Source organism: Danio rerio, chromosome 14, assembly GCF_049306965.1.
Source record: "Danio rerio strain Tuebingen ecotype United States chromosome 14, GRCz12tu, whole genome shotgun sequence".
Classification (NCBI taxonomy): domain Eukaryota; kingdom Metazoa; phylum Chordata; class Actinopteri; order Cypriniformes; family Danionidae; genus Danio; species Danio rerio.
The window spans coordinates 54,167,197-54,181,657 of record NC_133189.1 but is presented as its reverse complement, the minus strand read 5'-3'; the positions used below and the strand labels follow the sequence as shown (position 1 = coordinate 54,181,657).

The 14,461-nt window shown below is 39.4% G+C and overlaps 2 protein-coding genes across 12 annotated transcripts in view; one reads left to right on the top strand and one right to left on the bottom strand.

Annotated features, from left to right (window-relative positions):
* anxa6 (annexin A6) overlaps positions 1-14,461 on the bottom strand; it is a 230,555-nt gene that overhangs the window by 93,951 nt on the left and 122,143 nt on the right. The window lies entirely within an intron of this gene.
* The window catches only part of LOC141377605 (cationic amino acid transporter 2-like), a 30,241-nt gene that overhangs the window by 12,099 nt on the left and 3,681 nt on the right, over positions 1-14,461 (top strand). For all 10 annotated transcript variants that reach the window (XR_012390003.1, XR_012390005.1, XR_012390002.1 and 7 more), the window contains 8 exons: positions 355-510; positions 597-762; positions 3,173-3,303; positions 7,847-8,069; positions 11,671-11,807; positions 13,161-13,263; positions 13,341-13,471; positions 13,568-13,725. Coding sequence is in view for 5 of the 10 variants with exons in the window: in XM_073922312.1 (XP_073778413.1) it covers positions 355-510; positions 597-762; positions 3,173-3,303; positions 7,847-8,069; positions 11,671-11,807; positions 13,161-13,263; positions 13,341-13,471; positions 13,568-13,725 (1,205 nt within the window). In the remaining 5 variants the exon portion in view is untranslated. The remainder of the gene's footprint in view (positions 1-354; positions 511-596; positions 763-3,172; positions 3,304-7,846; positions 8,070-11,670; positions 11,808-13,160; positions 13,264-13,340; positions 13,472-13,567; positions 13,726-14,461) is intronic.

The window sequence follows — 14,461 nt, the reverse complement described above, 5'->3', positions numbered from 1 at the left end:
TGGATAGATGGATGGATGAATAATAGAACAATGGGTTGATGGATAGAATGATAAATGGATGGATAAAGGGATGGATGGATGGATGAATGGATGGATGGATGGATGGAATGATAGAACGACAAAACGATGGATGGATGGATGGATGGACAGAATAATAGATGGATGGATAGAACGATGGATGGATGATGGATAAATAAATGGTTAGAATAATAGCATGATAGATAGATGGATGGATAAAATGATGGATGGGTGACAGAACGGTGGATTGATGGATAGAATGATAGATGGATAGAACAATAGAATAATGGACAGACAGACAGACAGACAGCTCTCTAACAGTGTTCTGTGGTTTAGGCTCCTCCAGTGTAGCGAGGGCCTGGAGCAGCACCTTTGATGATCTGATTGGGAATGTGATGAGTGTTTATTTCAGCACACATTCCTCCATGGCTCTCCCCGGACTGGCAGCATACCCAGACGTCTTTGCAGCCGCTCTCATAATGATTCTCTCCGGTATGCGACTTTAATAATAACCCAAGAATGATTCGATTTTTACCATCTGAAGCTGAGCCATCTCTTCCCAAATATGTTTCTCACAGGTCTTCTAGCGTATGGCGTGAAAGAATCAGCCATAGTCAACAAGATATTTACAGTTATTAATATACTTGTGCTGATATTTGTCATCATCTCTGGCTTCATCAAGGGAGACCTGAAGAACTGGTCCATCAATGTAGACAGCATCCTGAACACAACAGCAAACAAACAGTAAGAAGGTTTATTTCAGTATACTTCACTGCAAAAACAAAAATGCTCTATTACAGGGGTGGCCAACCCTGTTCCCGGAGAGCCACCTTCCTGCAGATTTCAGTTGCCACCCATATCAAACACACCTGAACCAATTAACTAAGACCTGAACACCATGTGATAATTACAGGCAGGTGTGTTTGATATGGGTTGCAACTAAAATCTGCAGGTAGGTGGCTCTCCAGGAACAGGGTTGGCCACCCCTGCTCTATTACTTAGAGAGTCCTATCAGCACAATATGGTGCAAGATGTGTATGGCGAGATTTGTTGCTAGTTTTTCAGTTTATTCATGACTATTTGCATTTGTATAATGTTATTATTATTAGCAGTATTATTTATTATCTGCATATTTATATTTGTTTTAATAAACAAGTTTAGATATGTCCACCTATGGGGTTTTAGAGACGCCTGCATCCCCATATGGGGCATAAGAACAGGACGTGTGTTTGTATTTATCTCAGTTGTTTGACCACACTTCATTATTATTCAATTCAAGTCAGCTTTATTTGTATAGCCCTTTTACAATGTATATTGTGTCAAAGCAGCTTCACATAAATGGTCACAGTAATTGGATCAGGGTATTTCAGTTTTTAGTGTTTAAGTTCAGTTCAGTTTAGCTCAGTTTAGTGTGGTTTAAAGGGTGCTTTAACATCTGTAGTTCACTTCATTTGGTCTGGATCAAGGGCAATAAATGATACATTGTTGCATTTTCTGCCGTCTTTGGGTCGTTTTCACACCACACTGCTGGCTTTGGTCCGAACCAGTTGAAACTAACCAAAATGCACTCATCTGACAAAATCCACATCTCTCATTGGCCAAATGTTGTTAAACACATTTCCTAAACTGCTTATTGATTGGTCAGAATTCACGTGCGGGAAAATGCCAGTAAACTCCTGCAGGTAAACGTGAAGACTGACACGGAGGGATCCATTTTGCAGTATTTATTAGACACAGTTCAAACACAAACATCCAACAAGCACTAAAGTGCGAACTCACATCAACAGCATTCAATAAAGATCGTGGCGCAGGCGGCTGACAGGCACAGAGTGATTTACCAGGCATAGATCAGTGGCAGGCAGCGTGTTTCAGAGTCCTTATAACAGGCGTGGGTCGTGGGCAGGCAGCGGGGTTCAGAGTCCGTATAACAAGCGTGGGTCGGGGCAGGCAGAAGGCTACTCAGAGTCAGAAACAGTCCGGGGTAATGCACAGAAGATCAGGGAATACCGCTCAGAAATGTTGGCCGTGGCTGAACAAGACTTCGCACTGAACTGTTGTTTGAGTGTGGCTTATATAGGGAGCGTGGGTCATTAACGGGATTCAGAACAGGTGTGTGCACAATCAGTCTAGGTGGGTGATATAATACTTAGAAGTCCGGGGATGGCGGCCTCTGCTGGCCAGCGAGGGGAATGACTGGGACCGAGTCGGTGACGCTTATATTTCCAGGCCCCCGGCACAATACCTATGAATTACCTTTGGTGATAAATTAACCAACCATAAAGATATAAATCAAGTAAACCACTTCTGAATAAACAAAAATCAATATTAATCAAATTTACCCACAAACAAATAATAACAATAATATTTCAAGGCCAAACTCATCACATTTAAGGAAAAATCTAATGACGACCGTCACAATAGTTTTGAATCAAATCTTTGTGCTTGACAAACCAAATTAAATACATGTATGTAAGCTAATGGATGTCTTTAATGGAGTGCGGATAACACTGTTTCCAAAGCAGGAAAGCGCTAAAACAGAAAAGAGACCAAAGCAGAGTGTACCACCTATTTTGTATCTTTCTTGACCATGTGACTAAAGTTCAAATACTGAGACATTCAAACTGACCAATCAACATGTGACCACATCGTAAAACCCCCAAAGTCCCCACACCAGGCCCTGATCTAATCAGAATCTGCCTTTGGAATTTGTGTGAGCCTTCTTTGGTGGAAAAGACATGTAAACAAATGCACATTATAATTTTCATTCCTACAGAGGTCACCACAGCTGAATGAACAGCCAATTCATCCAGCATATGTTTTACACAGCGGATGTAAAACCCTTTCAGCTGCAACCCAGTACTCGGATACACCCATACACTCTCATACACTCCTGCCAATTTAATGTATTCAATTCCCCCATAGCGCATGTGTTTACTGTGGGGGAAACTGGAGCACCCAAAACCCACACCAACACGGGAAAAAACATGCTCCCTGTGTTGCTCCACAGAAATATCAACTGGCCCAGCCGGGACATAAACCAGTTATCCTCTTGCTGTGAGGCGACTGTGCTAACCACTGAGCCACCGTGTCACCTTACAAAGCTTTAGTTCTCACCAAAAATACATTTATTTATTTATTTTTAATTCTTTTTAAGAAATCTGACCGCAAACATCACCGTGGAGTATGGAGCAGGTGGATTTTTCCCATTTGGATTTGAAGGAACTCTGGCAGGAGCAGCAACCTGTTTCTATGCATTTGTTGGCTTTGACTGCATCGCAACTACAGGTAAATCTGCAAACATGCATTGATTACATTTGTTTTTGAAAATATTCATATAAATGAAAACGTTGAACTGTCCCTTTAATTCCTATACTTTAAACTTTTCTGAAAATTAGCAGTTTTCCATATTTTGGGATTAGGCAAGGCAAGTTTATTTATATAGCACATTTCATACACAGTGGTAATTCAAAGTGCTTTACACAAACGGGAATAAAAAAGACAAGTTTAGGACATAAAATGCAGACAATAAAAATGATTAAAAACAGATAAAAACTATTTAAAATGTGTTAAAATAGGTTATAAAAGAATGAAAAAGAAAACGAAAAACATAATAGTGCAATCTGTCGGACGTAGCACAGTGTTGTAATCTATTGAGCTCCTAGGCCATTTAGCGATTTATAGACCAGTAATAATATTTTAAAATCTATTCTGAATGTAACTGGGAGCCAGTGTAAAGACCTGAGGACAGGTGTGATGTGCTCTGATTTCCTACTTCTGGTCAGAATTCTGGCTGCAGCGTTCTGGATGAGCTGCAACTGTCTAACTGTCTGACTGTTAATCTTCAGTGGAAACAAAGCATCTGATTCTTGCTATATATTTTTAATGATGATACTATGCTGATTTACTAACTGCTTTGACATGATTGTTGAAACTCAGATCTGACTCCAGAGTCACACCAAGATTCTGGACCTTATTTTTTGTTGTTTGACCCTTAAAGCCAAGGTACGCATTCACCTTGAGAACCTCATCTCTGTTCCCAAAAGCAATGACTTCAGTTTTCTCTTTGTTTAACTGAAGAAAATTTTGGCACATCCAATTGTTAATTTCATCAATGCATTGGCAGAGGTTGCCAATGGGGCTGTAGGCATTTGAATTGCATTACCAGAATCAGAATGGGAGTCAGAAAGAGCTTATATTTCCTATAAAGCATCACATCAGTGAAATCTGATACCACAACCTGTTCGAGAAGGTGTATGTTTCAAGTCATTCAAGTATATTCATAAGAAATGGCTTCTTAATAATCAACATTGTGAACACTTTGTGATGTTGTTGTTTTTAGACGTTCATTTAAGAATTGTTTTAGGTTTAAATTTGTATTTTTGTTGGTATGGCCTTTGACATTTGCCTAAGGGATCGCCAATAAAAACTAGTCTTTGGGCAAATTTGGGTACATTTACATTCTTGGGGAATGTTAAGTAGTGTACAATGTCCATTGTTAAGAAATAAATAAACTAACAAATAAACTTAGTGCAACAACATATAAACATAATGAACATACACATAGAAAAAAGTACATGAACATATAATTATTCTTGTAAACAGAGTTTAATGTGCATTTAAAAGTGGTTCAGGTAGGGCCTGGAGGAAAAACTGTACTTGTCTCTTGCTGTTTTTGTGCACAATTATGGGATCTTGATCTTTCTTCCAACCTTTAATCTTGAAAAGTTGGATAAAGTGACTTTTATTAACATTTTTAATAGTTTAAAGTGCTATAATGTCTGTGTTGGTGTTGTATATTATGCTAAAAAAAACTTGTAATAAACTGCCAGTACATTTTCAGTTATTTTACACATTTCTCTATATAACATTTCTTAAACATCATATACTGTACATTATACATTATATTACTACTAAAATGTCACTCAAAGTCACTTTGTTAAACTGTAGAGTTGAATTTTCAACATCAAAAGTCGACAGAGCAGAGATCAACATCCCAACCGTAAATTAAACGAAAACACTTAATATATCGTTAAACACTAAAAATATAGAAACTGTTCATAACCAGATATCCTTCCTAGATAGCATATGAACGTGGGCCGCTTTATGCAGTTATGCAGCACTGGTGGTATTCCTTCGGCCCAGACAACATTAATGTAAGCCTGAAGTGGCCCACCTGTACAATGCAAATGCCAATTTAAGGCAAATATTTGGCACTTATGGCAAAATGTAATCTGAATGTGAGCCTAATGTGGCCCATGTGAAAAATGGTAAATTTGGCCCAAATGATGGAGGACAAATGTGGCCCACAGTTGGCAAAAATGTCGCATAGTCATTTAAGGGTAATCTGAGTCTAAACCTAAAGTGGCTCACACGAGTAAGTGCAAATGTGGCCCAGTTATCTTAAGACATATGTGGGCCACATTTGGCAAATATTTGCGGCAGTAAGCACTGGCTAATGCAGCTGTGAGCCTAATGTGGCCCAGAGAAAATATGGCAAATGTGGCCGGGTTATTTTAAAACATATGTGGGCCCCTTTTGGCAAATATTCGGCACAGTAAACTCTGGCTAATGCAGCCATTAGCCTATAATGGCCCAGAGAAGATACAGAAAATGTGGCACAGTTATCTTAAAACATATGTGGGCCACTTTTAGCAAACATTCGGCGCAGTAAACTCTGGCTAATGCAGTTGTTAGCCTATAGTGGAACAGAGAAGATATGGAAAATGTGGCCCAGTTATCCTAAAACAAATGTGAGCCCCTTTTGGCAAATATTTGGCACAGTTAGCTCTGGCTAATGTGGCTGTGAGCCTAAAGCGGCCCAGAGGAGATATGGCAAATGTGGCCCAGTTATCCTAAAACATGTGAATCACATAGAATAAAGTATCCATCATGGAGAAAAGTGTTTGCTTTAGTTGGGCTCATAGCCCTGAACCTTTTACTATAAATTTTCTTTTGGGCTGCTTTAACTTTTAAAAACTTTTCTCGACAAGTTTATTAATTACAGCAAACATGCCAAGTAAAAAACTATAAACTTAAGTGAGGCACAACCTGTGATGAAATAATATAATTCACTGATGTTAACCAATGTTTAATTAATTATCAAACGTAACGTAATAACATGCTTGCACATGCCACATAATTATGAAGGTTTATAAGCTAAAATAATTCTATGGTTCAACTTCTGCTCACAGAGACATCTATAATAAACGTATCATCCTTAACAACGGTGACAATTAACAAAACTCAAACTTACAAACAGGAGACTAAACATGACAAAATCAACAACGTCAACATAAACAGCAGAATCAACAGCAGATAATGAAAACTGGAGCATTAATAAGCCGTAGAATGTATTCATACTGCAATGCATGCTGGAATTTTTGTGCCACACCCAGCAAGTGTAAGGTGTGGGTCAGATCTGGGCCAGAATAAAAGCAAACTGTGGCCCAGAATAGGGTCAGTTCCGGTTCATTTGGTTGAATTCTGGCTAATATGTGATATTGCTATGGTTTAATTGTGGCCCAGATCTGGCAAACAGGAGTGGACCGCCCTAGAGCCATAAATCCATCCATTATGTGGTCCAGATGTAAGTGTTTGGTGTGGTCCAGATCTGGGCCAGAATAAAAGCAAACTGTGGCCCAGAATAGGGTGAGTTCTGGTTCATATGGTTGAATTCTGGCTAATATGTGATATTGCTATGGCTTAATTGTGGCAAAGATCTGGCAAACAGGAGCGGACCGCCCTAGAGCCATAATTCCATTCATTATATGGTCCAGATATAAGTGTTTGGTGTGGGCCGGATCTGGGCCAGAATAAAAGCAAACTGTGGCCCAGAATAGGGTCAGTTCTGGTTCATTTGGTTGAATTCTGGCTAATATGTGATATTGCTTTGGCTTAATTGTGGCCCAGATCTGGGAAACAGGAGCGGACCGCCCTAGAGCCATAATTCCATTCACTATGTGATCCAGATGTAAGTGTCTGGTGTGGGTCAGATCTGGGCCAGAATAAAAGCAAACTGTGGCCCAGAATAGGGTGAGTTCTGGTTCATTTGGTTGAATTCTGGCTAATATGTGATATTGCTTTGGCTTAATTGTGGCCCAGATCTGGGAAACAGGAGCGGACCGCCCTAGAGCCATAATTCCATTCACTATGTGATCCAGATGTAAGTGTCTGGTGTGGGTCAGATCTGGGCCAGAATAAAAGCAAACTGTGGCCCAGAATAGGGTGAGTTCTGGTTCATTTGGTTGAATTCTGGCTAATATGTGATATTGCTATGGCTTAATTGTGGCCCAGATCTGGCAAACAGGAGCGGACCGCCCTAGAGCCATAATTCCATTCACTATGTGATCCAGATGTAAGTGTCTGGTGTGGGTCAGATCTGGGCCAGAATAAAAGCAATGTGGCCCAGAATAGGGTGAGTTCTGGTTCATTTGATTGAATTCTGGCTAATATGTGATATTGCTATGGCTTAATTGTGGCCCAGATCTGGCAAACAGGAGCGGACCGTTCTAGAGCCATAATCCCATATAGTATGTGGTCCAGATGTAAGTGTCTGGTGTGGGTCAGATCTGGGCCAGAATAAAAGCAATGTGGCTCAGAATAGGGTGAGTTCTGGTTCATTTGGTTGAATTCTGGCTAATATGTGATATTGCTATGGTTTAATTGTGGCCCAGATCTGGCAAACAGGAGCGGACCGCCCATTTGCCACCATTCCATGTGGAATGTGGGCCGGATGTAAGTGTCTGGTGTGGGCCGGATTTGAGCCACATGAATTTTGTTATTTCTTTGCATATTGTCATTTGAAGTCAAATGCATGCCTTTTTTTCAGGTGAAGAGGTGAAGAACCCTCAGAAGTCTATACCTGTGGGCATCGTGTTGTCTCTGCTCATCTGTTTTCTGGCGTATTTCGGCGTTTCGGCTGCTCTTACACTGATGATGCCGTATTACAGTCTCAGCGTTTACAGTCCTCTGCCTGTGGCCTTCGCAGACGTCGGCTGGGCTCCTGCTAAATATGTGGTGGCGGTCGGGTCACTGTGTGCTCTGTCAACAAGGTAAAAGAACCATTAAAACTTGTCTTAAAAGGATAGTTCAATGAAAACTCACAATTTACAAACTCTTGGGTTGTTTCTTGGGTTGATTTTGAAGAATGCTAGAAACAATAGCAAAACATACTCTGATGTCAATCGAACCCGGATGTGGACCAAAAGTGCTAGTGTGGAATCACCCTAAAACTCCACATTTATAATCCTCTTAGTCACTGACAGCTCAAAACTCTAATGACACACAAATGTCAATCAAAGTGTTTCTGCAGACTGTGTGATTACAAACAATACAATTAATTAATTTTTATCATTAGATTAGATTTTATATTAGATTAGATTTAACTTTATTGTTATTACACATGTACAAGTACAATGCAACGAAATGCAGTTTAGATCTAACCAGCAGTGCAATAGCAGCAAGTGCAGGATACAGGTGTAAAGCTGGAATTATACTCGCGCCTGGCGCCACATCGCTCACCTCGCAAAACGGCCGAGGCTTTTATACTCGTCACATTTGCCGTTGTGATATTCTTTAAAACGACAGGGGGAGGTCAAAAGAAACCCACCGTAAAGTCAGACAGATAAACAGAGAAGTAGAAAGTTTCCGGCACTACAGTACGTCATATCATAATATAGTTCAATATTTTTAAACTATTGATTTTGTATTTTTTTTCTACATTATTTTAATGATTAAAAGCATTTTTTATAACAATTCAAGATTTTTTTTAATCAAAACACTTGCTTTTGTTCATATCTCTGTCAGTTTTACCATTTAAAATTTATTATAATATTGATCACAAGAGAACATGAGTTGCTTTACAAATATATTTTTATTATGGCAAGAATAGAAGCAAAAAAAGAAAAGATTTTTTTAGAAAAAGATTCTTTTTCAGATTTAGCCCCCTCTACAAATATATAAATCAGTGTTACCGGTGGAAAAACATATTCTGTATTTGTAATTAATGACAAAAGAACATGAGTTACTCTACAAATATATGTTTTATTATCGCAAAAAAAAAAGCACACACTAAAAAATATAGATTTTTTTAGATTTAGCCCGCTCCACAACTCATACACATACTGTCTGGCTAGTTTCTGTCCTCTTCTTATGCTAAAAAGGCAGTGATGGTCCAACATTCCTATCCATTATCACCAATAAAGCCCAAAGAAACAGGGCATCAGTATATTGTAAACCGATAGGTTTAAATATTCCTTCCCAGTTATTAAAGAAATACTTCTGTGAGTTCATTAGTATTCTATTAAACTGTTTTAAATTCAAAATTAAACAAAATACATCAGTGTAAAACCTATAAATGGTGGAAAAACATATTCTGTGATTGTGTACCTGGTCTCCACTTTTGCCATGGCCTCTCTTGGTTTTAATAAATTTATTCTTCAGGTTTTTCCCAAACCTTTTAACAAAAACTTTCTCCTTTCCCACGGCTGTTGCTATTTCTAGCCAAGAATTATTGATCATTGGGTTATCTCTCTGATCACGGGTCATTAGTTGTGTGTACAGTCGTACTGTTTTAGACCAAATCTCTTTAAAGTGTTTCATATTCAACTCAAATCAGTTGCGGCGCCGCGCGCACTCTTCGCTCGAGTCTCAAAAAATGCCTGATGCACCGCCAGCCGAAATCATGCCGCGTGCACCCAAAGCGAACCTCCGCGATGACGTCACATTCGCCGCGCGCACTCAAGCGAACAAGCGGATGCGTCAAAAATATAAGCCAGGCTTAAGTTATAAAGTGCAGTTATAGAACAACTATGGAGATATTTACAGATGGATGTACTATCAACATTATATACAGGTTGTATTAGCTATAAACAGATTTACAATAGATGAATATATGTACAGGTTGCTATTAATAATCAGAAGTGTGCAGATAGATAAACATGATTACAAATGTCCATGTGAAGTGGGTGTGTAATAATGAATATGTGCATATTTTAAATGTGCAAATGTTTAACAGTGCAGTGATTGTGAGGAGTTTAATTTCGAGGAGAGTGGGGGGTGTATGGGGGGGAGGCAAAAGAGTCAGTGAGGGGCAGAGTTCAAGAGGGAGACAGCTCTGGGGAAAAGCTGTTCCTCAGTCTGCTGGTTTTTGCTCGGGGGAGCCTGAAGCGCCTGCCAGAAGGCAGGAGTGAAAACAGTCTGGCAGGGTGAGAGGTGTCCTTAAGAATACTGTGTGCTCGGCGCAGACAGTGGCTGCGTCCGAAACCGCCTACTACTCAGTAGGTACTGTATTTAAATTTAAATGTACTACTCGGCTGTTAGAAAAGTGCGTTCTATACAGTATGAATGTGAAAAGTATGAATGGAATTCGGAAGTACTACATCCGCCATTTTGACATAGTCTCGTGACGTACCTGCGTCATTTGCGTCGCTCTACTGCCATTCATGAATTTGCTCGTGGGGGATCATGTGATAGCACAGCATGCATGGGATGCGCACTCCAGAATCTCACCGGAAGTAGTAAGTCATCCGGGTACTCACATACTGTTTTTCGAATTCTATGAATTCAGACATACTACTCTGCCCGCATACTGATTTTAGCATACTGTATAATATGGAAGTATGTGGTTTCGGACGCAGCCAGTGTTTCCTCTGGATGTCCTCAATGGCTGGCAGTGTGGTCCCTGTGATGCGTTGGGCAGTTTTCACCACCCGCTGCAGTGCCTCACCCTCAACAACAGAGCAGCTTCCATACCAGACTGTGACGCAGCTGGTCAGGATGCTTTCTATTGTGCAGCGGTAGAAGTTCACCAAGACGGCTGATGAAAGCTAGTAATAGGCGCTGGTGAGGCTTCTTGATCAGGCTGGAGGTGTTGGTGGTCCAGGAAAGGTCCTTTGACATGTGGGTCCCCAGGAACTTAAAGGATGAGACAGGCTCAACGGCCATCCCATTGATGTGGATGGGATCGTGTGAGCCTGTTCGTCCCTTTCTGAAGTCCACAATGAGCTCCTTGGTCTTGTTGGTGTTAAGGAGCAGATTATTGTCTGTGCACCAAGTGGCCAGATGCTGTATTTCCTCCCTGTCGGCAGTCTCATCATTATTGCTTAGACCAATCACTGTGGTGTCATCTGCATTAGAAGTTGGTTATATTCACACACTGCCAGGGCCGAGGCTTCCATAGAGTCTAGGGCGGCAGAATAGACCCCCCCCCCCCCCTCGGTTTCACTTTAGGTTTGAGGGCAGCGTGACCGTCCTTTGCCTAGAGTGGCAGTTCAGCTTGCTCCGGCCCTGCACACTGCTGACACACAACTGTGTTTAAATGAAGTGATTTTTGCATGATAGGTCCCCTTTACATTACAATAACAATTCAAAATTATTTTTAAATCACCCCAAGAATGTAAAAAGAAAAACAGTACGAAGCAATTACTTAACGAGTGCGAATCATGACCTTTTTAAATAATAACATTGACAAGATTGATGCACCGGTTTCTTGTGTACAGGGCAAACTTCAGCACATTAATAATTCACAATTTTTACTGCATTTTCGATAAACAAATGCAGCTCTCTTTAAAAAGAAAAATCACACTGATCTGAAACTTTTGAGGAGTATTGTTCAGTATAAAATCAATGACAGATGATTGTGCTGATTTTCAGTCTGCTGGGGTCTGTGTTCCCGATGCCGCGTGTGCTGTTCGCCATGGCCAGAGATGGACTGATGTTCAAAGTGATGAGTAAAGTCAATTCACGGCAGAGTCCAGCGGTGGCCACCCTCACCTCCGGCACTGTGGCAGGTCAGTAAAACAACACACTAATCAAATTACACTAATCCAGCCGCAACCCATCTCCCCAAACACATTCACACACACACTCATACTCTACGGACAATTTACCCAACCTAATTCACCTGTACCGCATGTCTTTGGACTGTGGAGGAAACCGGAGCACCCGGAGGAAACCCACCCGAATGCAGGGAGAACATGCAAACTCCACACAGAAATGCCAACTGAGCCGAGGCTCGGACCAGCGACCCAGCGACCTTCTTGCTGTGAGGGGACAGCACTACCTACTGTGTGACTGCTTCGCCCCTCAAGAGTTTTAATCTCTCCTTAAATCAACTCAAGAGTTCAAGTTTAAACTCAGAGTTGGTTGAACCTCCTTACTGAAACAGCCCCTGATCATGTCATTGGCCACAAAACAATGATTTTGTTGTTCATTCATTCATTCATTCATTTTCTTGTCGGCTTAGTCCCTTTATTAATCCGGGGTCGCCACAGCAGAATGAACCACCAACTTATCCAGCAAGTTTTTACGCAGCGGATGCCCTTCCAGCCGCAACCCATCTCTGGGAAACATCCACACACACATTCACACACACACTCATACACTACGGACAATTTAGCCTACCCAATTCACCTGTACTGCATGTCTTTGGACTGTGGGGGAAACCGGAGCACCCGGAGGAAACCCACACAAAGGCATGGAGAACATGCAAACTCCACACAGAAACGCCAACTGAGCCGAGGTTCGAACCAGCGACCTTCTTGCTGTGAGGCGACAGCACTACCTACTGCACCACTGCCTCGCCCTGATTTTGTTGTTTGTATATATAAAACATATATACACTCACCGGCCACTTTATTAGGTACACCTTACTAGTACTGGGTTGGACCCCCTTTTGCCCCGAGAACTGCCTTAATCCTTTGCGGCATAAATTCAACAAGGTACTGGAAATATTCCTGAGATTTTGCTCCATATTGACATGATAGCATCACACAGTTGCTGCAGATTTGTCAGCTGCACATCCATGATGTGAATCTCCCGTTCCACAACATCCCATTTTGGTGCTCTATTGGATTGAGTTCTGGTGACTGTGGAGGCCATTGACTCATTGTCATGTCACGTTCAAAGTGACTTAAATCAGCTTTCTTCCCCATTCTGGTGTTCAGTTTGAACTGCAGCAGATCATCTTGACTTTGTCCACATGCCTAAATGCATCGAGTTTCTGTCATGTGATTGGCTGAATAGAAATTTGCGTTAACGAGAAGTTGGGCAGGTGTACCTAATAAAGTGGCCGGTGAGTGTATACAGTAGTATAGTGAAGCAGTATTCAGTTGATGTGTATCTTCTGTTCTGCTTTATTCCAGCAATAATGGCTCTGTTATTTGACCTGAAAGCTCTGGTTGATATGATGTCCATTGGAACGCTCTTCTCATACACACTCGTGGCCATTTGTATCCTCATATTAAGGTTGTATTTCCAGCTTCACACTTGCCTTTTAACACTATGATGTAATGTATTAATGCCAAACTTTATTTCCTTTATAGGTATAGAGAGATGAATATTGAGGAAAGTGATTTACACACTCTAACAAACTCTAGATTTACGTTTCTGAAACCTCCTTCATACCCTAATAAGAAAACTTCAAATACGGTTACCATCTGTACAGTTCTTATCGGTGGGTAGAAGATCTTGGGATACTGAAGCTAGCTCTGCAATAAGATAACTTAGGTGTTTATTCTACAGTTTTTTTTCTCTCTTCATGTTTTTGCAGTTGTGTTGGTGGTAATCCTGTCACTGGTGATAAGTAAAGTTGGATCGTTTTTGGATATCTGGAGTATCGTGATTATATCTGTGACCTTGGTCATAATAACACTCATGACCTTTGTTATATGGAGGCAGCCACAAAACCCAAGCAAAGCATCTTTTATGGTGAGTAAAATAAAACAATACAAAATACAATACAACATTTTTTAAATAAAATAAAATATTGAATAATATATCAAATAAATAAAATATCAAACAAATAATATATTTAAAAATATATTAAATAAATAAACTATTAAATAAAATACAAAAAAAAATTTAATAAATTGAAATTTTTTTTTTTTTAAATAATTTCAAGTAAAAAAGAATCAAATAAATAAAATATTGAATAAAATAATAAATAAATAAACTAATAGATAAAATATGACTAATAAATGTAAAAATATTAAATAAATTGTAAAAGAAAAGAAAATAATAAATATTATATCAAATAAATAAAATATTGAATAAATTGTAAAATAAAAGAAAATATTAAATAATATATCAAATATCAAATAAATAAATTATTAAATCAAATACTTTATGAATAATAAGATAAATTTGTCATCTAACTTATAAGATAAAATAAAAATGTTTTTATGAATGGATGGAATGAATGGTCTTACAGATAATGCAATTGTTATAAAATTCTTAGAGTTATTGAAATACAAATAAAAAGTAAATAAAAAATAAAATTTTAATTTTGTAGTATGAATAGTCTTATTGTATAAACGTAAAATATATAAAATGTAAAAATGTAATTTTATGACAAAATACAAATTACGCTAAAAAATGAAATAAAAACTTTATTAAAAAAAGTATGAAAAAATAATCATCTCATTAAAAAATTAAATAAATGTTA